At 37.4% G+C, this 25,979-nt stretch overlaps 1 protein-coding gene across 1 annotated transcript in view; it reads right to left on the bottom strand.

The window, feature by feature from the left end:
* The window catches only part of SNTG2 (syntrophin gamma 2), a gene marked incomplete at both ends in the record, with an annotated part of 269,535 nt that overhangs the window by 96,759 nt on the left and 146,797 nt on the right, over nucleotides 1-25,979 (bottom strand). The window contains 3 exons of the mRNA XM_084261688.1: nucleotides 1,698-1,785; nucleotides 24,291-24,332; nucleotides 24,448-24,491. Of these exons, the coding sequence (XP_084117814.1) occupies nucleotides 1,698-1,785; nucleotides 24,291-24,332; nucleotides 24,448-24,491 (174 nt within the window). The remainder of the gene's footprint in view (nucleotides 1-1,697; nucleotides 1,786-24,290; nucleotides 24,333-24,447; nucleotides 24,492-25,979) is intronic.

Genomic DNA, 25,979 nt, shown 5'->3' with positions numbered 1-25,979 from the left:
TGAGCAACATGTGAAGAGCCACATGGAGTAAGTACAAGTGAAGGCCTACCCCTCACTGGGGGGGAAATGTGGAGTCATGCCAAAATTTCATTGGGTGCTGCGACCCTGAACAAGAGATAAAAAGAACTTCCAGAAAAAAGACCGCGCAATCGCCCACCACTGGACAAGAGACTTGGATTCCCAGGACGCTGTGGATCCATGGTGATGACTATCCTTGCAACTCTGTGCCGACTTCTTTCTTAATTTCTACTTTTTCATTACATTCTGTACTACCACTGCTAATTTCCTTTTACTTCTTTTTGTAATAAACACTGTTTAGGGTGAAGGGCATTTGACCTGTGTCTTAATATTGCCCTTGGGATCACATCAAGAAACTCCCTGGCACTGGATCGGGAAATCTTCCTGTCTATCTTGACCCAAAATGTTTTTCATTCCATTTCCTCCCCATTTTCTGTTTGAGGAAGGCGGGTGATAGTGTGGCTGGGTGGGCTCTTAGCCAAGGTTAACTGACTACAAGCAATACAGTCAGTGTGTATATGATGTCAGTCAACAAGATGAGATAAAATTGCTGGTAGGATTGTCATAACCACAAATGCATGTTGTGTACAACAGAGAAACTTGCTAAAGACACGTTTAACCTTGGACAACGTTATTCAAGGCATTACAGATAGCAGTCTATAGTTGACTTGTGGCCTAGGATTGAAACTTAAGAAGACAAAACCTGAGGTTTCATTATAAGGAACACTAAGCAAAGACCTCCAAATGCAAGTATAGGATTTCTTTAAATTTAGATTCCATTTTCAAATGGAAATGATACACAGTAAGAACTGAAATAATGTTTTTAGCAGTAAATATATAGCTTAGCTTAGTAGAGGCCTGTCAAGTTTGCTTTCAGTAGGTGCAAGCATCTACATGAAATGACAGACATTCTTCTAACGACATAGCTAGACCTGTGAGACCTATGATTCAGTTTAAATAGAGAAAAAAACAAGTACATAATTAAGCCCAACTTACCTAAGTCGCCAAAACAAGACATGTTTTAAATCTCTTCTGCTTAATATGAAAGGAGATGTATAGATAAGATAAACTGGTGCAAAATGATTTGGTCTGATTAAGTTAGCTGATATATTATGCACACTTTTCTACTTGCAACATTGATTTCAAGTGAGTATCTCAAATATTTATATTTGCTAACCAGAAATACCCAAAATTTCCCTCACTGTTCATAAATAATTTATTATTGCTACTCTTAAGCTACTCAGTTGTCGCACTGTAGTTCTGCTGACAAAAATGATCAAAATATTAAAGTCATTTATGAAATATGCACAATTATTGTTCTTCACTTGTTTGGCAAGTGTCCTGAAAATACCTTTCAGTGTGAAAGTATGATTCAAATGTTTTTAAACAATATTTTATTGTATTCAGGCAAAGTTTCTGCAGAAAATCTATCAGGTATCACCCATGATTGTACTGCATTTTAATGAGGTTTTCAGTTTTATTTTGAATAAACTATACAGGAGCAGTTATGCAGTAGGCATTAGATTCTTATATGCAAAGCAATAAAGCACACACACAATCTTCTATTTCTTCCTGTAAAACACTCAACGATTGGATTCCTATTTCTGTCACTGTCATCGTATTATGAGAATACTGCAAAGAGGAAAACAAATTACTCCTATCCATTAATTTCCTCTTACCTAATGGGAGCTTTAAAAATGATGGAGCTTCCCTGAGGTACTGAACAGTGATGGTAACTTCATCGCCAGCATTTCGCAGTAGGTGTACCTGTCAGTGTGACAAATAACAGCTACTTTAAACCAAAGAACCACCAGTCATGGAAAGCACATTACTTACTCTGTTGATCTATAAGAAACTTGGTATGAACATTTCTGACTGGGAATAAAGAATATCTTGAGGGTCAAGCCACACCAACAATGGATAACTGTAGGCAAGACTAATAGAATAATCTGAATAAATAATTTGGTGGGCAACCTGATTTCTATATACCAGCTGAACACAACTTCTACAAACAAAATAATTTTATAAAAATGGCACAAGGCAGTAGAGAACTGTGTTTACGTCAATATTATACCTTTTATATGTATTATATATTAATTGTGTGTGTATACACATCAACAGATGCATAACTATTTATCATCATAAATATCTAGATCTTTAGTATTTGATTTGGTCATTTAGGTGATACATTAATCACATTTCTCTGTTGAACATACAGTCTTGATATTTGTGACTGTCTTTATAACCTGTAAATATTTGCTAACCAGAAGGAAACATGCACTGGTTTTGGCTGGGATAGAATTAATTTTCTTCAGAGTCACTAGCATGAGGCTATGTTTTGGATTTCTGTTGCTAATGCACGGATGGTTTTGTTACTGCTAAGCAGTGCTTACACAGAGCCAAGGTCTTTTCTGTGTCTCACACCACCCCACCAGCAAGTAGGCTTGGGGTGCAGAAGGAGTTGGGAGGGGGCACAGCTGGGAGAGCTGACCACAATTGACCAGAGGGATATTTCATACCAAACAAGTCATGCAAAGCTTATAAGGGTCTGGGAGAAGAGGAAGGAAGGGTGAAGATGACACACATTCAGAGTGATTGGTGTTTGTCTTTCCAAGTAACCATTATGCTTTCCCAGAGATGGCTGAGCACCTGCCTGCCCATGGGAAGTGGGGAATTAATTCCTCAGTTTAGCTTTTTGCATGCATGGCTTTTGCTCTACTTATTGAACTGTCTTTATCTCAAGCCAGAAGTTTTATCACTTTCACTCTCAATTCTTTCCCCTGTCCTGCCAGGGAGATATGAGCAAGTGGTTGTGTGGTACTTAGCTGCTGGCTAGGGTTAAACCATGACACATATACATACACATACACATATGTGCTTAAGTGCATGTATTAAAACATCATAATTTAATTAAAGGTACAGCATACTACTGTGTAAGGAGCTCTTTTAAATGCAGAATTTCAAATAACATCTTTGATGGAACTTGATTCCCATTAGAAGACAGAGGTATTCCCCAGTTTCACATTCACAACTCTCAGGAAAGAGGTATTTCATTTGGTTTGTGTGTCCTGCATGCAGGGTCTGCAGCCCTCATCCTGTTTGTCAGAAATGGATGCTAACACCCATGGACTCTAATGTATTAGAGCACAACCACAGCATACGTGAATCAAGCAGAAAACCAACTGCAGCAAACTTACTTCTATACATGTATTTACTGGTCTAATATTGTACTTGGAGGAAGCTGGTGCTTGTGTTGCTTCACAGCACTGTTGTAACACAATGCCATATTGGCCAACATCACGAGATGCAGGATTATCTCAAACATTTTAACTCTTTCTTTTGTGCACCTGTAATAATGCTTCCACCATTGGCTGATATATTCACCTGGATAAAAACATCAAGCTTATGCCTGATGGAGATGAGAACCTAGAGCAGGTGAAGAAAACAAGTAAACAGTAACACAGGGTACGAATTTTAGGCTACAAAAGTATTCTGAAAAGAGTGAGCAAGAGAACTGACCATAAAATCCCTAACATTAACCCTGAGGAAACATTCTCTGGGTAGGGACATGTTCTGATTCAGTTGATAAAGTGAGCAGGGTTATGAATCACCCATAGTACTTGTGATGTGCCTGTAAAATCCACATATTTAATAAAGACATACAGTGTCTGCCTCCATCCTCCCATCCTCCCCACCCATCTTTTAGTCTGTCAAACGATGACTTCCATTGCTAGCAACCTGCAGTAGCACTAGTGACCACACAGATCAGTCCCTGGGAGCGAATGACCATGTTTTACACTCACAAAGTTAGGAAATCCACTTCTGTGGGTAGGGGGAGCAAGAGCTCAATAAGGTCAGAGAAGCAGGTAACAGGCAGTCTGATCGGATGAGAGAACTTGAGGAATGAAGGTTCATAAACAAAGGAAGAAAATAAGAACTTGAAGCTCAAGCAAGTTTCCCAGAAAGGACCTGCTTTACCTTTCAAGTTCTTCCTTCCTGATGGAAGAATCTATGAAAGAATCCTTCCTCCTCCAGGGCCTCATTTCTCTGCTCTTGTTCTCTGCGTGAACATTTTTACTTCCCTTACCGCCTCCCCCTCCCCCCCCACCCCCCCCCCCACCACTGGCTCAACCCACATTTAAATGATTTACTACCAAAAATACAACAGTTAGTGCTAGCTAATCACCCCTGGTGCTCTGATATGAGGTGCTCTACTCAAGTCAAAGGCTTTGTGGAGAATTGACTACAAGAGAACCTGAGGTCTCATTGGGGAAAAAAATCCACCATTATGGTCATTGATTTCTGATTAAACCCTCACAGGATGATCACAGTAGGAACAACCAGGAACTGAAGCACAGCCAAATTAGAATGCTTCTTTAAGGTCATACAAGAGAGTGTCAGGGCTGCAAAGCAAATCAATGCGTCTTGAGTTCTCATGTATAACAACTGTCTCCCGAAATCATTTGCCCCTTATTTCCTGCAATACTTGAAACATTATTTATTACTCACTAAGGACTGAAAACAATCGGTACCTCTGCTACACCTGCCCTGATACAAAGATAGTTTTTCCTTTACCTGCAGACTATTATACACAAAAATTCTCTCTATATTTGCTATATATAAAGGTCTATTTTACATACATTAAAATAGACTGATATGTATACACATATGCAAAACTTTCAGTTAAGATTCAGCTAGCACATTATTCTTAAACACTTCTGAAATTCTGCAGTAACTGGATCTTTAATTTAATTTAGCACCAGATTTAAAGATTCTGGATTTCTACATTGTCTTTAATCATAAGTTTGATATTATCTTTAAGTGAGGTAAAGCTCAATATTTAAAATTTAATTAAGCTAAATTAAATTAGAAAACAATTAGATTATTAAAACAGAATGTTTCCTGGATTTAGACCACCTACTTTGCACAAAATAATCAGAAACTCCTGAAACCTACGCTAAATTACATCAACTTTTCCTCAAAAGTAATGCTATGGTATTTATAAATATTGATTTTAAATAGTATAATTTATTAATTATAAAAGTAATATTATGGTATTCATATAGATTCATCATCACATAATGTTTGGATTCACCAGTGAGAATATTCCTGAATATGTTTTGGAATACATCGATGATGACTTGAATGGGAGTTAAAAAAAGCACGACTTATAGTCCTTCACTATCATTCCACCATGTATAGCTGAGCTACATATGCAAGTTATGCTTTCTTTGTTCAAAAGCTAAAACAGACTCTTAATAGTCATACTGGACCATATGTGAAAACCTGGTTCAGATACACATACAAACATTTCTACAAGTTTCATCATCTCTCTCCATAAATTGGTCTAGCAAAGAAAAATGCCTACAATAAAAATTGAAGAAAATGTTGGTATATCCTTGTATATGTCTAAATCAGGCTGCAGTCACTTTTCAGTCCCTGGTTGATGGATCTGTCTTCCCAAACTTCATTAATATCCACATTAAGTCTTGAAAAGAATTGATGTTCTCCTTCTAGCCAAGCCACACCACCTAATGACTTTGTACTATTCATGCTGAACTACAGTTCAATGAAGCCTTCACAACTACATCAAATGCATTTAAATGTGACTGCAATGTTTATGAAATAAACAGGTGTGGGTGCCCAGGTGCGGGCAGCGGGGGCTGCAGGGGGATGCTGTGAGGAGGGGCCGGGGCTGCCCAGTGCTGGACCCAGCTGGTTCCAGCCGGCTCCAACCCACCCACCACAGGGCACAGCTCAGGGAGAGGGGAGGTAGCAGAGCCAGGAATGGAAAGGTGAAGTTGGGTCTGGGAAAAAAGGGTGGGGAGAAGCTCAAGGTTCAGTTCAAAATCTATTTGAATTGGCAATAAAAGTAGTGTTTTGCCTATAGTGGTAACTGGTAAGTGATCTTTCTGTCTTTATTGGGAATCACCAACTTCTTCATACTTTTTTTCCCGCCTTCCTACTGAGAAGGGGGAGGGAGAAGAGTGGACATCTGGCTGTTGTTCAGGGCTGATCCACCACTGTGAGTCTGAGACTCTTGTTTGGTTTTGTTTTGTTTTAAAAAAGAAGTTAAAGAAAGAAATGCAGCAATGCTATCCACATAGTCCAGATTCTGTGAGTCCAGCCTGGGTGCGGCAATAGTAAAAATGTGATACGGTAGGAAGAAATAAGGACACCAAATGTATTCCCTTCCAAAGGGACAGAAAGCTGGTATCAGGTAGTCAGCTGGCAAGAAATACAAGATCTTCTCACCAAATGTTGCTTCTTTTTTTGTTTTTAGAAAAATCGTTTTGACTGGAAAACACCCTTAAGATGATCAAGTCCAACTGCTAACCTAGCACTGCCAAGTCCAACCACTCAACCATGTCCCTAATCACCACATCTTCCTGTCTTATAAATTATACCTCCAGTGATGGTGATTCAATCACTGCCCTGGACAGCCTGTTCCAGTGACTGACAACCCTTTCCATGAAGAAATTTTTCCTAATTTCCAAACTAAGCTTCTAAATCTCATTTAGCTAACTAGAGTCCAGAGTCTGCAGAGAAAAACATGATTTAATTTTAGGAAATATAAATGACATTTGCTGCCTCATTTATACTGTCAGTGCCCATTTTAGGGAAATCCTATGTACCTCACTCAGGTAGGCAAGTCAATGGCACAATTCATAGCTGCTCTGCATTCTTTTTAATGGTGCCTTGTGTTCACCATGACTTGATCTACACCTTCAAACATATTGGATCGATCATTCATATTCACACTGCTCAGAGATATAGACAAGGTTTTGGTTGTTTGAATAGTCTTACAGATCAGAACTGTAACAGCAATTAAAATTGACAAGGAACATGTCTTTGATGAATTAATTCACCCATGTGGCCCTTTAACAGCCAAGACCTATTCCAAGAGAAGTAGTCACATCATTTAACTTTGGCTGTTTGCAAGATTCAGCTCTAAAGTAGCGGCTAATATTTTTTCTAGAAATCAGTAAAGATCTTAGGATAAAAAAGGAATCATCACCCACAGGTGACAATCTCTAAATAAAGAGAGTCTGGATGATAGTCTTACACTTTAAACATCTGAAGTTAGATGAAATTAATCTTATCTTGTATCTCTAGGTCATAGAATCATCGGGCATTAGTTTGGAAGGGACCTTTAAAGGTCCAATCCCCCTTCAGTGAGCAGGGACACCTTCAACCAGATCAGGTTGCTCAGAGCTTCATCAAGCCTGACCTCGAATGTCTCCAAGGATGAGGCCTCCACCACCTCTCTGGGCAGCCTGTTCCAGTGAAATTAGATGAAAATTTAATATTAAACACCTAACTCAGACTAAAAGAAGCAAAAATTCTTAAGTAAAAGGAAGTGAATCTCCTGGTGAATGTCTGATCTTGAAGTACATACATTTCACAAACAAAACACTTGAAAGACATACAAACTGCCTGTAATGAGGAGAATTAGTTCCTAACACAGAATAGTAAAAAATCCCAATGAAATCCAGAGAACTGAAAGGTTTTTGTAAAATTCATGGTTTCAGTTCAACTCGTACGAGTAGAACTCAAAAATCTGATACTGTGCTTTTATGTGTATGAGTAGGCAAGTAAAATCAATGAAAAACAGAGACTTTATAGCACACAATGTCTTTAAAATGACAGTGGAAGCACGGTGGCTTTAAAAAAACCCACCCAGTCTTCATACAATTAAAAGTGGATTGCAAACAGTATTGGATAAGCATGAAGCAGAATTAAGTTAGTTCAAGTAATAATGATTTCTTGACACTTGTCTCTTTTCCACTGGTCAATTATGAAGTGGTTTCCAATAAATACTTTTGATTCTTACATTTCTTAGCTTTGCAGTATTCAATGAGCTATACTCTCTTACTTAATGCTTAATTGCCTGCTCCAAAGCAAGTATTTGTGTCTGAACAATTTATACAAATATGCTCAGAAAATGACAGTCAATTTATTAATTGTGCAGTGACTTGCAACACTCTTTCAGCCTCTTTCCATTTTCACTTAGGTATCTTATCCTACAATTATAAGTCTAAATTAAATCTACAGAATTCTATCTTAGATATCCTACATAATTATATACAATGGCTCACATAACTTTTCCTTATACTCCTCTGCTTCAGCAGTAACTAATCTTTGACATTTGTGTATGTGCTTGAAGAGATCAGTAGCTTTCACAGCACGGAATGAATAATGCAACTCAGTGTAATACTGCTAATGAGTCAACCTACTCCTGTTTTGGAAAACTCTCCATGCCATACATGTTAGTAGCATTTGATGGTTTTATTTCCTCAGATTGCGATGAATAATTAGCTAAAATGATTAGCTTTCCATGTGGCTACTGGAAGGCTGTACATATATAAAAAAAAGATTATATCTTTAAAAGATTAATTTTATAATACTTTATATTATTATGAATAAGACAGATTATTAAATTATGAGTCCCATGCAAAGTTTGTAGTTAAAAATGGCACTTGTAAACCACTGGACTTACGTAGTTAGTGAACAGAGGCAGAAGACATTGGAAAAATCCTTCTGAACCAATCAGTTTCCTTGAATACAATATAGAGATTTCACATACAGGAAGACAGAAAAGAAAGGCAGCAATTCTCCAGCTTGGGCTGCATGTACTGGGAAAGATGTCAGTAGCTGAAAGATTTAGGCCTTGATGAAGGAGATTTCTAGGATGCCAAATCACACTGCTGCTCCACTCTGTGCTGTAATGTAGGAGCTTTCTCATGACGTTCTTGTGCCTCAGCAGGAACTGGGTTTCTCAGCAAGCTTTCACCAGAGCTCGTAAGGCACAACTCTCTCTATGGCTATATAAACTGCACTAAATGCTAAGAGAAGCCATCAAGTTTTCAGTTTGTCAAAAAACTGGACAGACATTCAGAGGCAGAAAAGATATTAGTTGGAGATATGCAGAAAAGTAAAGCAGGAGAAGGGCTGATGCTTTTCCCATTTCTCCTTGTGCTTGATTTCTGGTGTTTGTTATATTCCCATGGGTTTTCTACCATTTGCATCTTGCCAATCAGTCCCTCTGGCTGACTGAATATCTGAGGAGTCCCTATCAAGAAGAATATGTAACTGCAATCGATATGTGTGTCCCAGACTAGGAGGAATTATAGATAAAGAAGGAATTTTTTTTCATTATTTTGTATGCTATTTTTTCTACTAATACACTTTAGTCTGTGTTTCACTTCAAAACAATTCTTACACAAATATCTGGTACATACAAGATGCTATTACATACTGTGCTTTGTAAAATATTTTTGAGCCAAATCAGCTCTTCTCTGAAGCAATGGAAGTTTAAATATATTTGCTAAAGGTCAACTATTACCTGAAGCATGAATAGCCATCCCCAGAAAGTGACTTTACCATCTTTCAACTCATAATTTTAGAATAAGCAGTATGTTTTACTGCTCACCTAATGTTACAAATTACTTAAAAAAAGAAAGAGTTGTCTCAGGTATTAAACGAAATCACAAGTCAGAAACAACCAAAGTACCAGAAAACTATCATTGACGCTTTACTAAATCATTAGTGACACCTGGCATACAGGCAACACATACTAGAATATCAAAGTGCCATTTCCAGTTTAAATGCATGTACACATACCTGACTGAGCGTGATTGGAAACGCACACATTTAAGTGGAATCAAAATCTGGAAAGATGCAAACATTTCTGCCCCAAATCAAGCAAACAAATTGGAGCAGTACAACCCTGTGGGTTCATATTCTTCAAATATATTTGAAAATCTTTCTAGATGATAGTTAAGTGGTCATATTTATACAAACTTCAGTTGGCACAGATTGAGATAAAAAGACCAAATGCATGTTTTCATGGATCCATTACTGTTCCAATTTTCTTTGTCAATGTTTGCTTGTATTCATAACATACCTGCAGAGTTTTCAGAAAAGGATTTTATCTCACTAGAAGTGCCACTAAGGAGAGAGATATCAGTTGGAAAACTTCTGCCCATCATCCACTGGCAATGATATGAAAAGATGATGAAGGTAATTTCAGTTGGATCATGGATAATATTTAACGAAGGCTGATTTGTTCTACTGAATGCAGAAGCTAAAGCAGAATCTTTTGAAATTATCAAACCCAGCAGGTCATATGCTGCATTCTCTGATTTAGAAAGTGCTGACAGTTTGGTTACCTCTTCCTTTTCTTACAACAAACGTTTCTTTTTATACTAAGCCCTCCTAGTCTAACGTCATTTCAGAGACATCCAGAGTTAATACAGGACTAAATAGAAGAAGTACCGAGAACCACTTTTGGTGTCTATTCATTTACATCTGAAGATGTAATTCTAGACCTATGGACTGATCAGCTCAAGGGACAGCCCATCACTTCTGATCAAGCACAGAATTAATCTCTAATGCACATTCACCGTTTCAGGCTTAAGGAACCAGAGCCCCTAGAAAATAAAAAAAAACCCAAACCCTAACATTCCTCTTTTACACTGATATTGTTACATAATGCAAAAGAATATAATATGACAATGTGAACACCTATGCATGAAATTCAGCACTATTTCATAGCAATAGTAACTGTGTATGTCAGACTTTAATGCTTTATCCCACAGCTCTCCAAGTATCAAATCGCTACTATCACTATAAACCAGCAGATTACCTGAATATTCAGTAGGAACCAGCAAGAAATTTGTGTTAGGCAAAGTCCCATACCTGAACCTTCTGATGACCCTAGGAGCCCAACCCGTGATTGATTCCAATTATGCTACTGTACAGGCCAATATTGATTCAGCATAGGTCACCATAAAGTATTATGTTTTATTCAATACTAAACATTTCCTGCATTGGAAAAAACAATTCTAACTAATGAGGGGAACATCTGGAAAATCTCATCGATGTGTTATAGTCTTCCAAAAGTCTCTCTTCCCCTAGAGTACTGATTTCAGTGACAGCCATATTTTATAAATACAGGGCTATACTTTTGTCTGTTACATGTTTTGGTGTCTAATACCTTATTAGACAAAACCCAACAGCAGCAAAACCCCTTCTGATCTCCTGATTCAGTTCTTTAATAGTTTTGGTTTAATATGTTAGATTATTTGTCATCTAAAGTATACGAATACACCCCAGCTCTTTGAGTGTTTTGCCTGCTATCTGCAAAATGGAACCAGAGCAGGTGCCATTATCTATCCTCAAGTCAGTGGGTAAACAAATGTGCTTGAAATATTAGTGACAGCTACAAGACTCATTCAATTGTTTAGATCACAGTCCCATTAAGTCAATGACTTTTGGAAGACAAACAATACAGTACAACTCATACAGTGATCTCAAAGGAGTTTATTAATCTTCCTTGTGATCACAAATACAAAAATTTAATTAATGAATTAATTTGTTAATTTTATGTGGATGTAAGTCCTCTATATAACTTACATTTTCCTTTGCATTTCAGGACATTTAAAAAATGTAAAGTAACCAAGTTTCACTGATACAAAAAGAGTAAGCCTAGGCTTGTACAAACACATTTAATCTATTTAAATTTCAAGAGTGTTTAGTAATTTTTCATTAGCTTGCAGCTTGGTCTTCTTTAGAATAACAAGTTAGAGTAGATAGCAGCCTGTAGTTCCTTATACCCTGATGAAATACTGAGGGTCACCACATATCAGGCAAAAGCACAAAACATTATGTAGGTAGAGAAAGGAGGGAGGGAGATGGAGAAATGAGGAGAGGATCCTGCTTCTGAGTAGCCAGCTCAACCAGGGTGGAAACCCAGCAGAGTAACCAAAAATGAAGACAGACCAGTTTGTGCACAGGATGTAAAGAGCAAACTGGAGAGGTCCTCTTGGAATCTGTCAAGGGTAACAAGGGACATCACACAGCACTGCCCCTGAATCTATGAAGTCCTATTTTAAAAAAAAAGTCATTTCTTTTCCTACCAGCCCTTACAAAGACACGCCAGACTTACCCATGGATAGTTTATACCCTTTTGTTGTTGTTTCAAAATTCTCTTTCAGCTTAGATATTTGGTAGCCCTCCATGGTACCCAATTTCATATGGGTGGGAGTAGGAAATGGAAGAAGAAGCTCCTTTATTTATGACTAAGGAGGCTAGTATAATTTCTTATAAATCCTTTGTAGGTCCTTCAATATTTGTAAGTGAAATAAATATAAATTGAAAAGGGTTAAAAGAGACACTGATTATTTTTTTTTTTCAAATTTTAAAAATCTTAACTCCTTTTCACCTTAGGAAGCGCTGCTTAAAATCACAGCTGTCCAGACACACTCCCTCTGCGTGACTTCAATTCTTCCTACGGTTCCTTTGTGCCATGTAGCTGAATACTTCCTTCAGTTTTAATTATAGTAATTCTGCTTTTGTACTTAAAGATTATGCACACCGTAAATGCTCATAATGCCAGAGTACTTGCTGCTTCTCTAACCCAGGGAATTAAATGAATGTGAAATAGATGGGGTGTAAAATATAGTATGGAAATCTGAACTACTTAATTGTGGATGCTTTCTTAACAAGTTTAGAGCTTGAATGAAAGTCAATTTCCGTAAGTACATTACAGAAATTATGTAATATTTTTAAGTATACATTTAACACAGGTACCACAATGCACTACTTCATTTTTTTATAAATCTTGCTCTGAAACTCTGCTATCCTTTACAAAAGCACTGCAAAGGTACAAAAGGGTGAGAATTTAAATGGCAAAGATGTGTTTTAAAGCATATGAATTTTATCATTTGCATGTAAAAGACTCTGTAGACGAAAAGTATACTACAACTTGCTATATAATGAGGAATGCTGCCAGCTGTGTTCAGTGATAAAATAATCACATTTCTTAGAGCATATGGCAAATAGTGATGTTGAATTGTACAGCCCACAAAATTTTAAAGTTGTACTAAAATTTGCAGATTTTATGTAGTTTTATTTTTAAAATTAAAAAAAAAATACTTGTGGCAAATTAGCACCTGGAGAAATGAAACTGAACTCAGATCTTTTTCATCTAAGCAAGTGAAAAACACTTTTTAATTATTTGTCTCACTGTCATGGCAACAGGGTTGCTGTTCTACTACAGCCAAATCCTTGAGAAAATATCCCAGAAAAATTCTATAGGGTAACCAAAAGAGTAAGAAACTATGAACAGCAGCACTCTCCTCTGCACTTTAATGTCACAAATCCACATTCTTGCTATTAATTTTTTCACTATTTCTGTTACTGCCTATCTACATAACAACATTTGATTTTCTAAAATATACAGTGAGTCTTAAATATGAAAGCAACTGCATTAAACACATTAATAAATGCTCCCTAATAAATGTGTTTGTTCACCTCTTTCAGCTCCTGCTTCAGCTCCTCAATGCACACAGCTGTTCTGCAGCTATCCACTCACCCCAGCAGGTATTTGTTGTCCACATAACAGACGACTGAAGCATTCTTTTGGGACTTACTGAGGCAATGACAAAGGAACTCTTTGAGAACTAGTAAAATATTCAGAAGGTTGGTAGCTTTCCTTTTCTTTTTTGTCTCTCATCCTAAAAATATATTAAAATGCTTTAACTAAATAGAAACTGTATCATTGATAGAGTTTCTTCATGACAGTTTATTTATAGGTATCTTGCAGTTTCTCATACAGATGTGTCAGAAAACTGCATTGGGCCTGAAAGGGACTTACAGATGCTTTCAAATGTATGTGTTTGCTTTGGCTGATCTCAAATGTAGATCTCCGAATAATGGGGAACCCAAACAGCAAGTCTGCGATCATCTCAGCAAGATGTTAATAATATTTAGAGCTGATAGATTCTACGCATGTTGTTTCTGTCCTTATGTCTGTGTGTAGCTGGAGACAGCCTCTTAGCCTGAAGCACATCAAAACCTTATGCCAGTTAAGTATGGCTTCCTTATTCCATGCCTCAGATTGCCCTTTTAAACAAATAATGGTAACAGCAACATACACATAAACGCAAATGAAATAAACAATATTTCATACACAGAAATCAGTCACAGAAAATTTCATAGGTAAAAACCTATTTTCCAATATCCCGTGACAATGTAGATCATATTTTGGAATATTTTTCAAATATTCCAAATATTTTCAAATATTCCAAATATTTTTGGATTTTTTTTTTTTTTTAGGAAACAACTGTGAAACTAAGAAGAAAATTCAGAAAGTGCTGTAACTATCTTCAAAAGATTAACATAACAATACTTTAAAAACAAACAGGAGACTCAGGGGGTAGCCATAAGGAAGAATCCCCCTAAGTTATTTCAAAGCACAACCCTGCCAAGTTGTTCCAGAGAAATCTCTGTCATTTCCCATTTCCTCTCTCTTCAGCTGTCATAAACAGAACAAAATAGTTAAAAAATGGACTAACTGTCCAAGTGAGCCATGCAGAGTACTGCTGAAAGTACTAAGAATACTCATCTTGGCAACGTCAAGCTAGATCTCCAAAAAAAATGGAACTTACACAGTCATTCTGTGTCGAACAACATTGTTCTTTTCCTTCAGTTAGCTGGTAAAACCCTTTATTTTATAACTTGTCATATTTCAATTACGGTGTTCTTTTTTACTTCATAACATTTTCTCTGTTAAGTGAAAGAGCATCTTCAAGCTGAAAATCTTCCCACAGGAAAAACTGTGAAAGTTCAAGGAATAACCTGAAGTTAAGTGTCAGTCTCAGGTCAGAAGTGTGTGTATCTCTGTAAGGGTATCTATACATTTTAATGTAGCAGCTACCTGGGAACCCTTGCAAAACGACGAGCATTTCTCTCATTTCTATTGAACTTTGATATCTACTACTGAATATTTTGGGTATGAATCTTGAGGTACTAAACCTTTTACGGATATTAAATGATAACTATTTTTGCCTTCTTGAAATGTCACAAAGTTCTTGCCTCAATTATTACTGAATTACATATTCAAATATTAACATATTGTTAAACCTACAGAACATAACATTGCACTTTTCACAATGTAAATACATCTTAATTTGTTTAAAAATCAACATACATTAATGATTTTAATAACAGCACACAGCATAAATCAATTCACTAATATGACTGTGATAGTACTACATAGTTAAATTAGTAACAGACAAGAATGTATTTCTGCTACTTCACAAGGATATCAGTCTGACAAGGTTTTGGGTTTTTTTGTTTGTGGGTTTTTTTTTTTTTATTTTATTTTATTATGGATTTTATTATTCATCACTGTAATTCTATGTTTTTTTATCTTGATATGAGATACTTACTGAGCAGTTAAGTATTATGTACCTTTTTAGGTATATATCTTCCAATTTTTTTTCTATTTGACCTTGTTTTTTCTCATATTACATGGATAAAATTAATCATCTATGTACCACTTGTAACTGAATTCCAGAAGAACATGCAGAAAGTTTAATTCTAAAAGAGCTAAACCAGAATTGATAATGGAATAAGCGATGAATTAAAACTAAAATTTCAGTTTCTCAAGGAAGAAAAGCAATTTTCAGATTTGTTCCTTTTGTCTCAATAAATCAGCTTATTGAAGTTCATCACTCCCTGCCAGACATGCAGGTAACACATTAAATAACATTAAAAGAAACAACTAAAGTTATCAAAGATCTGGAAAGCCATTTGATAACTACTGGGTAATGGTAAAAGCAGTTAAAATTCTGAAAATCTAAACCAATCTCCATCAAACGGATTCTCTTTTTTAATGGATATTGCTTAGTTATTCCCTTCTGAAAGAATACTCATAAATAAAGCAAAATAAACATTTCTAAGTACATTCCTGGGTCAGTGAACAAAATTCCAATTAGATTAACATGTGTGAAATACTAAATGTGTGTGAAGTATACTAATTCACTATAAATATCTGTGAATAGGATATAGGAAAGAAAAAAATACAATGTAGCACATAGTTCTTTATTTTATATACACCGACTCTCATTTCTGTCTTTTCTAGCGAACAGAAATACACCACTTATTTATGTTGGAATGCAATTAATTTAATTCAGATTTACCTTTGAACTAATCATAGAGTCATAAACCAGCCCAGCTTAGGAAGGACCTCAAAAGCTCATTTCCTTTCATGGGAAAGGGAGTCTACATGAGGTTATCTAGCACAGTAATTGAATCTTGTACAGCTCCAGTGATCAAAAACTATTCAGTCATGTACGTTTTGCTTAAGAGTGGATAGAAATAGGTGCTTCTCATGCATTTCATCACAGGGCAGTGCTCACCTTGGGGACTCACTAAGATCTTTTTGAATCTTATTTTCCTCTTCCCTTAACTACAGAGAGTGAAGTACCCAGCCTGCATCACAACATGTGATTGTCTCGCATGTATGTCTCTGAAGTATTCTCAGGAGTAGTCTTTAGCAGGGATTTCCCTGGGTTTCCCTCAAATGCTGTTGCAGAGAACACTGTGGACATGAAGGCTGTTCACAGGACGTGGTAGGAAGAAGAAAGATGATGCAGATAACTCATCCATTCTGCTATCTGTACATATTACTTTCTAGTACATTGACACTGGACCACTGAGTCCTACTGTCAGTCTTCAAAGCTCTGCCTTATCCTTCATCTGCTCAAGAAAGTCCAGAGGAAGGCCACAAAGATGATCAGAGGGCTGGAGCACCTCTCCTACAAAGACAGGCTGAGAGAGTTTGGCTTGTTGAGCCTGGAGAAGAGAAGGCTCTGTGGAAAGCTTATAGCTGCCTGCTCATACTTAAAGGAGGCCTACAGAAAAGATGGAGAGGGACTGTTTGCAAAAGCATTTAGCTGTAGGCTGTGCAGGTTTAACCTTGGCTGGATGCCAGGTGTCCATCGAGTCACTTAATCATTTCGCAACTCAGCAGGATGGGGAGAGGAGAAAACTAAGATGGAAAACACAACCACAAACTTGTGGGTCAATATACAGGCAGTTCAATACAGCAAAAGCAAAAGGACACAAGTGGAAGTAAAACAGAACCCAAAAGATTATACTCCAGTTCCCATCAGCAGGTCATGTCCAGCAGGTGATGTCCCACTTCCTGGGACGCAGGGCTTCCACACAGTAGTTGCTCCAGAGGATATACCACTTCTTACTGCAGAACTGATGTCATATGGTATGGAACATCCCTTTGGTCAGTTGGGGTCAGCTGTTCTGTCTGTGTCACCTCCTGGTATCTTTTCCACCCCCAGTCGATAGCTGGTGGGGAGGAGAAATTTTGGAGAGACAGCCTTGGTGCGTGCCAGCAGCACTCAGTAATAACCCAACTCCCGGTGTGTTCACGACACCTTGCTCACTACTAATACTGAGAACAGCACGGTGAGGGCTGCTGTGGGGAGCATTAACTTCACCTCAGCCAGACCCAATACACAGGACAAGGGACAATGGATTTAAACTGAAGTAGGGTAGATATTGATTAGATGTTAGGAAAAAAATTCTTCACTCTGAGAGCGCTGAGGCCCTGTCACAGGCTGTCCAGAGAAGCTGTGGCTGCCCCCTCCATGGCAGTGCTCAAGGCCAGGCTGGATGGGGCTTTGGGCAACCTGGGCAAGTGGAGGGTGTCCCTGCCCAGGGCAGGGGGTTGGAACTGAATGGTCTTTGAGGTCCCTTCCAACACAAACCATTCCATGATTTTATGATCCTTACCAACCTGAAAAATTCTACGTGTTTAATTTCCTTTCATAGTTTATTTGAGTAACTTGAAAACCGAAGTCCCAGCCAACTGGTGTCCCTTCATTGAGGATTTAAACCAAATTACTATTTCCCTCTGTTCACCCCTCTCTCTCCTTTCAGGAGATCTGACTGTTCCTTCTGTGTTGTACAGTGTGATAACCTGATTACCTACCATGGAAACAAAATTAATTTTCTTCTCAGATGAGCAATACAGAAACAATATTAATCTCCAAAATAACATTTTCTTTATTCAGTCTCTCCACACTAATACACTATTTCTTAAAATAAAACTTACTTTTCAAGGAAAAGAAATGATTTTCAATTTTCCACAGTTTATTGTATTACTGTAAAAGCAGGATTTTCTTCAGTCCTAATTTTAAGTTATTTATCTTTCTATCCGTACCTTTATCCAGAACTAAGGTGTGATGGTAGCAGCTTGAAAAATTGTGGAGAAAAGCCAATTCTAGTAATTAGAGGTATAAAAGAGGAAAGACAGTTTGTTCCAAAATTGTTGCTGACAGAGCAGCTAGTTGTTTGGCTTGTGGGGAAGTGACCACTTTGTAACTTCGCTGGAAGTTCAAGGGTCAAGAAACTAAACTACCTATTTGGTACAATAAGAATCAGTTATCTATATAAGCATCTCCAGAGTGCCAGATGTGAAGGTAGCAGACAGAACAATTGGCATCATTTCTTACAATTCCCAGACCTTGTAGTCTTCTCTCCCATGTATTTACCCCAGTGGGTCTTAAGTATTTAATGCCTATAAGCTAATCTGACAAACACTAACTTGTAATCTTCCATTTAGTAAAATGTAGGTTATCTGAGTTTGTACCTATTCAGAGTGATATCTATCATCAAACTTAAAAGTTAAGCATGGCTGTGAATTACAATGGCTCTGTAATTAACAATGATTGAAGATAGTTGCTAGGTGGTTGCTAAGAAAAGGATCAGAGGAATTGTTTAAAGGAACACCTATAAACTAACTGTCCCTGAACACTAAGAACATCCAAGCACAGCCAGCCTGGCTGTGAAAACTGAAGTCCAGGCGTCTCTAACTGAACTGCCTTCATTGTAACACTAAAAACCATAGACCTTTGCCCAGGTGAAGACCCTTCCTCCACATAAGCGACTGAAGAAAATGACACAGCAATTACATGTAAATTATTACATGTAAATTATTAGCCAATCACTGCAACTGGGAGTGTATTGTCATGTAACCTTCGTGTATCAATGTAATGAAAGCAACAGCTGCGGGTGTGTTTGATTTGTAGAAGTCCAGTGAGCACCCAGGCCTGAGTAAATGCACTACCTCTCGTGTGTGTGGGAACTGGCTTGTTGCACCCCAGGCAATGAAGCTCCTTTTTGGACAAGTATACCTCCTCACATGCTATGACACACCAAGGAATCCAGACATGCCTTTGTGAAGCAAAACAAAACACAACAAAACAAAACAATCCTGAAAATATTTGCTAGGGCTACAATTGAAAATAAAAAGAAATTAAAAAATAATTAAACCACCAAAAGACAAACAGGAACAAAACAATAGCCCAACACCAAAAAACTCAAGAAGCGTGTACTTGTATCAGCATCTCAATGGCTTACTAGTGAAGTCATTCAGTATCTCTACCTGTGCCACCAGTATCACCTATAGTACTCTGCAGTGGGCTGACCCCAGTCAGCAGCTGAGCACCCACACAGCCTCCCACTCGCTCCCCTCTCTAGCACGACATGGGAGAGGCTAGGAAGAACAAAACCAACAGAACCTTTGAGCTGAAGGCAGTTTAATAACTGAAGACAAAGGCAAAAACAAAACAAGCAATGCAAAGGCAATCGCTCACTACCTCCTACAACTAGCCTGCTGCCCAGCCAATCTCCAAGTAATGGCTGCTTCCCCCAGAAAACCCTTCCCTCAAGTTTTACTGCTGAGTGTGATGTTCTATGGCATGGAAAATCCCTTTGGTCAGTTCATATCAGCTATCCAGACTGTGTCCTCTTCTAACTCCTTCTCCACTCCTTATCAACATCAACGAGGGGAAAAGAGAAAGCTTGTTGGTGTGCAAGCATTGCTCAGCATTCCAGCCAGACCCAGTACATAATCCCTTGGATCATAGAGTATAACTCATAATCTTGTGTTAGGTATTTGCAAAAGAGATCTTCACCACCCAGAATGCAAGCAGCAAGAAGTGTGTTCAACCTATGTTGGAGGATGACATTTCAGAAATTCCATCCTGCAGCAGATGACTGAATATGTCAGACATCATGATGCCAGATGAAAATAAAACAATCAAAAAAAGTTAATAACCTTTGACAGGCTCCCATCGATTAAGTACTTTGTATGATGTTAGCAATGTTAAGTGTGAAATCCAACCTAGTGTGAATTGAGACTACCCAACCCTCATCACTGAGGCTTGAACAGAATTGCTGGAGCACCTCTCACCTAACCTGACTGACATGCCTGGAAAATAGGGCACTCTTTGCAGAGGTAAAAAATGCAGGTATCATGTCCTAAAAGTCAGATGGGTCTTCTATCTTTAAGATCGTGCTTTCCTGGCAAGTACCCTTAGTCAATAAGCTACTATATTAATAGCTTAATACATTGTAACGCTACCTTCTTCAGTGGTGACACTAGGGTGCCCAAAATGACTGCATTGTGTATAAAACTCAAAGCTGATGGTTTATGAAGTCTCTGATCCCTAAATGGAATTTAGGGGTGGGATTTCCTATTTTGTTTACATTAAAGGCTTACATATGAAAGAAGCTCAGTGTTCAAGCAACCACTACTGCAGTTCTGGATCTGTGACATACCCGAAGTTTAAACATATCAAATTTCATCAAACAAAAAGACATGGGGATCAATGGCCTCTCAAGAATGTAAACCAAGGGCTTCTTTCTTAAAAAAACCCCAAACTTATATGGATCATTCAGATTTATTCTTAGTTTCCATATAAATTTCACTTTCTATGTTTATGTCACACATTTGTGTGAAAGTGCACATGCTCTAGAGCTCCATAATCAAAACCAATGAGATGACACATACTAACCTCCTGTCAGCAGTAAAGTGCATCATCATTGACATGTTCCATCTACAAACAGCAGCTACTGACAAACAACTGATTCCTACAAGCTGAAAGCTTAGGGACATTAATTAAATGTCCTTTTCAATTGCAAAATCACCATATTCAAATGAGGAGATCTTTATTTTGGATGAGAAATCTCAACCATTATTTGATAAAAATGCAATGACATAATTTTGATAAAAATAAGAAATAAAACATCTTCCATTCTCTCAGGAACTTTGGCAACAGTCTACCTCATCTTAAATGTCATAGAAACAGCCCCTTCCTCTACTACTGTTTTTATCTAAACCCCTTGTGACTATGCTAGCGGATTGTGGTAGTGGAAAAGTCTCTTTGATGATCTGTCTGCTGCCCCATTGAGATCTCTCTTCCTTCTGGAGCTTCCTTCGGCCATATGGCCTACAGCTGTTCCAGGAAGTTTATTTTAATGCTTCTACTGAATTCCCACGTATGGGGTGAAGAGCCACGTTGTGCATTTCCCTGTTACTCCTCACCACTGCAGCGTAGCTGTGTTACACTGACAGTTCTGGAGCGCTTCTTGGTACTGAAAAACAATCCTCAAGGGATATAACTTACCATTTTGTGTGGAGTAACTTTCAAGAAGTTTAGAGTTTTGTATGTGCAATAACAATACAAGCAGCAGGAGGGCAGTTCAGCAACCTACAATATACCTGACTCTGCTTTACTGAGATTGTCTGTAATTATTCTAGAGATTCAGCCTGGTGGTATTAATCAACACCAAGAAAGGGACTGCAAGATCAGGCAGCTGCACTTTATCTTGACCTACAGAGATCACCTCCAAGTAACAAATGCAAGTTTGGTTTCTTTGCTCATGTAATTTCTGCCTTCCTGATAAGACTGTCAAAGCCCATGTCATTTATGGTTGCTACAGATGCTGAGATACAGTTGTGAGTGAATCGACTGCTATCTGTCAATAAACAGGCAACAAGGGGCAACAGCTTTATATCTATACTGCCCTGCACCACCAACCAGAAAAGCACTGCACATGGAGTGAACGGGAACTGGTTTTATCTTCATATAGTCAATAAGATCAATGAAATAAAGCAGTTAAAAACTAACCACTATTGAATGAATTACATTGTTTCAGGTTACACCAAACATTATGATAAACTGTATTTCAAAACCTAATGAAATAACTGGGAGAGAGAGAGAAAAAAAAGCATATTATGGACTGCTGTCTTTCTTTAAGTCAGTGAGAATGGCAAGTGCCCACTACATTTTCAAATTAAATCCAGTAAAATTTTCATAATTATTAGGCTAGGTAAAAATCATTAGGGGAAAAAAACACCCCAAAACAACAACTGCAGTAACAAATAAAAACAAACCCTTGAAGCTGCTAAACAAAATTAAGCCATCAATTACCAAATCAGAATTCATCGCTGCAGCAGAGGCAGGGGCCTATCAAGGCTGTATGGTGCAGAATTGTTCTAAGTGATGTTTAGGAGAAGGATGAGGCTGTGCTATCAGTGGTGTAGGGCAGAATAGAGTATGGCAGCACAGGGAACAGATGCTATGAAACATGTTATTGCTAGGGACCATTTGGATACACCTGTTTGAGAGATGTGATTTGTTTCAGTGGCTTCCAAAACTGACAGGCTCTCAGACAATTCCCATCCTCTAAGCTTTTCATTGCATTAGTCTGAGCTCTGCTGTGGAAGTGATTCTCCAACTGGGGTAGAGTATAAAGTGAAGAGGAAATGGCAAGAAGTGGTGCCAAAATATTGGTCTAAAATATTAATAAATGAGCATACTGTGCTAGTACCAGTAACCATCATTCCATTCTTCAGTCTTACGATTCCTTCAAACTGAACATCACCAGATTCAAGAGCTATACAGAAAACTGTGACTGTGACTGTGTTAAGTGGTGTGCTGTACAATCCTGGTCCAGGGGCCTTTCAGCGTGTTTCACAAGCCACACACACTGCTTTTCCCATGAAAATCAAGATACAGAGATGTGGGCCTTAATCTCCTCCCAGCTTTTAGATGAGATCTTTGTAGGTTTTCTGTATTCTTTTTATTGCATGTGGGTATGGTTTAGTTAGGTGCAAGATTTCTTTATTATGGTTATTATGGTTATTTATTATCTATATCTGTATAACCTCTGGGAGTACCAGCTAAGAATTAGGATGTGTCCAATATGTGCACTCAGGCTTGAAAGGCAGGAAGTGCATATTATTCCTATGGATACCATCATAAAGAACCAATGTTTAATCACATTTCTTGTTTCTTAAAAACGAAACTTCCACAAAATCTGATAAACAGTATGTAAAAATGACTTACAGAGGAAGATGAAATTTAAAAACGTAACACCACTGCTTTCTTGACTCTTTGCATTCTTGTCCCAGCATTTACAAATGGTTTAAATACAACATTGTATTCTATTGCTATTACTATCCACACTTCAGTAACACTTGATATTTCCCAACATTAAACAAGAGTACTGTGTAGTGCACAGCAGACCACAACAATAATGTATATGGTACAAAAATATAACTAGGGGTCAACTGATATTAGGTCACATTACATTATCTCACCATATAAAATAACTGTGCTCCTTTATACATTTCCCATTGGGAATCCCCACGTACTCACATACGTGTATATTTAGAAATAGAGAGCAAAATATTAATTACATTTTCTGCTCTTCAGCGCATGCAGGGGTAACACCTACAGAAGCTGAGTCCCTTTCAATTGCATTGAAGGCAATAGCAAAGTTCTTAAATACCAGAGCAGGCTCATGACACCCACATTACATATTCTAATGTTTAAGTGGTGTTTTTACAGTAGGTTAAATCAGATTACTAAACTAATTCAATCCCTGCATCTCCAACACTAAGAATGTGAGATTTTTATTAGCATTTAAACACACTATGACAGCAGGTGAACCCTTTAGGAGCACCTACAATCCCAATGGATCAGGCACTATACCAAAGGTATCATCCATGACTGTATTAGTGCACACACATACAGACTAATTGTGATCACCTAAATGACATTTTGGTACATAAAGAAAGGTAGTGTATGTTTTTGTATCTTGATCTTTCATTCTTAAATAGTAAAGGCCTCTTAATTTTTTGTTTTTATTCTATCAAATTTTCATGGCAAACAGTCCAGTGTACAGTTTACAATTTGTCATTGATAGAAATGATACAGTCCCTATTCTGGGAAGGGCAGTTGCACTCTGCTGAACAGAATAGGGTGACCTACATGGATTTTGCATTTTTGCCTTATTTTGTGCTTTAAAATACTTATCTAATGGTTGTAAAAAATATAATAAAAAATTATAGAGACTCAGCTTTGGAACAGTACATTTGTGCTACCAGTGCATATATCTTATTATGAAGAGCCACAGTAAAAGTCCAGAAACTGTTAATGAATGCTAGCAGCAGAAATTAAGCTTTCAGTAATGACACATATGGCAAACCTGACTATAGAACTGTGTCTATATAGTAAAGAGTAAACTCATATGCAGCAAGGCTAGAGTCACACCAGTATGGACACATGATACTGTGTGCACTATGAAAAAATCAAAGTGGAATGACTTACCACTTCTTCATGGGTAGCACTTTCTACATTTATACCATTAACCTAAAACCAGATATGATAGGGAGATAGTTATTTGCAACGTGTAAGTTAGTTAATGAAACAAACATAGAGGCAAGAATTAAACAAATGTCTGTGAAAAAAGTTAATGCTTACTGACCTGTATTATTGCATCTCCTATAAATAACATTCCTGTTTGGTCAGCTGTGGGATTACAGAAGAGGTACATTTTAATTGAAAGTAGTACTGAAAAATAATGTCGTATTCTCTTTCAGCAGTTGGTTTAGCATGCTGTTTGTAACCCTCATCTGAAACTGATTTGGTTGTGAAATACCAATGGCATAGCAATCAGTATTCATCCTATAAAGGTAGTAGATTCCCAGCAATTTTAAACAAATTAAGAGTGTTACTTCCCATGCACAAAGAACTTATTTAATATGGAATACAAATGTCATGTCTCACTAATGAAGGATTTCATTAAATTATGTGGAAAGTGTGATTCACACTTTTCATTATTCCTCCACAAATGGGAAATAGGAATTGCTGAAACTACTTAGCAATTCCTTTCCCCCGAACAAATTTACAGGGACCACTATAATTAAAGAGGTTGTGCCTAGAATTTAATACAACTCTTTAACATGAAGGTTGAGCTAGCATTGTTCCTGAGAATAACAAAACACATTATTCCAGTCTGCAATTTGCATATCCGCATGTTTCTTGACTTACAGAGTTAATGGAAATAAAAATGAAACTGCAAACAATTCTGCACAGATACAAACAGTGGTATTTTTGAGGTGTGTATTCTCTCTTTTTTTTTAAAGTTTTTAGTGGAATTTGAGGATGTCTATCTCTTGGAATTTATTACGTAATTGAAAGTAAGGCTTTGTTCCCACAAAGACAGATTTAATCAAATAAGGCATTTTAGTCTCATATATGATCTTACATGTTCACAGCCTGAAGCTTTGAAGAATGCTATAAATGTTAACAAAGAAAGCATTTTGAGAGATGGAAACAGAGGTAAAAAAGATAGAAAAGCTGCATAGAGTATTCTCAACATTTCTGCAATATAATTTTTGCTACTACGAGTGTACCTTTGGTACAAAGTACCACTCCTTATATTAAATTTTATCTTTCTAATAGATTATTCCTCTCTCTTTTGGCTGTTAAAAGATAACAGTTCATTAGTCATAATTTTATCAGCACATAGGAAAGTTTTCACTATTTATTTTAAATACAATGCCACACGTTATCTTGAAGGTCTTTACCCCCACTTCTTATCACGTTTTGTGTTCAAAAATATGCACACAAATTGTAATAGTTTTTGTAGAAAGGAGACATCTATGATCAGAATTGCAACTGAATTTAAATCAGCTCAAAACTACCATGACGCAATATGAAGCAGCCTATCACAGGTACATACATTTCTAGAAGAGCTGAACATTAGCTTGGGCATCTCAATACTAAGCTTCTGTTGAAGATGTCAGTAATACATATGCCAACAGTGAAAAACATGTGAATCATTTTTAATTCAATGCTTATGTTTGGGCCATTGGGTTTCTTCAGGAAAGTAGCAGATACTTGGGTTGGAGATAGAAGGAAGAGGTTGGGCTTGAAATTACAGTTGTGGGAAAGTATAAAAGGATAAAGTCAAAGGGTGCACACCTAGCCTTCTGTGTGTGACTGACTCAGAAC

This window comes from Gallinula chloropus (genome assembly GCF_964237585.1).
Source record: "Gallinula chloropus genome assembly, chromosome: 3".
Lineage (NCBI taxonomy): Eukaryota > Metazoa > Chordata > Aves > Gruiformes > Rallidae > Gallinula > Gallinula chloropus.
The sequence above is the reverse complement of the archived record's forward strand: the minus strand, read 5'-3'. Positions and strand labels throughout refer to the sequence as shown.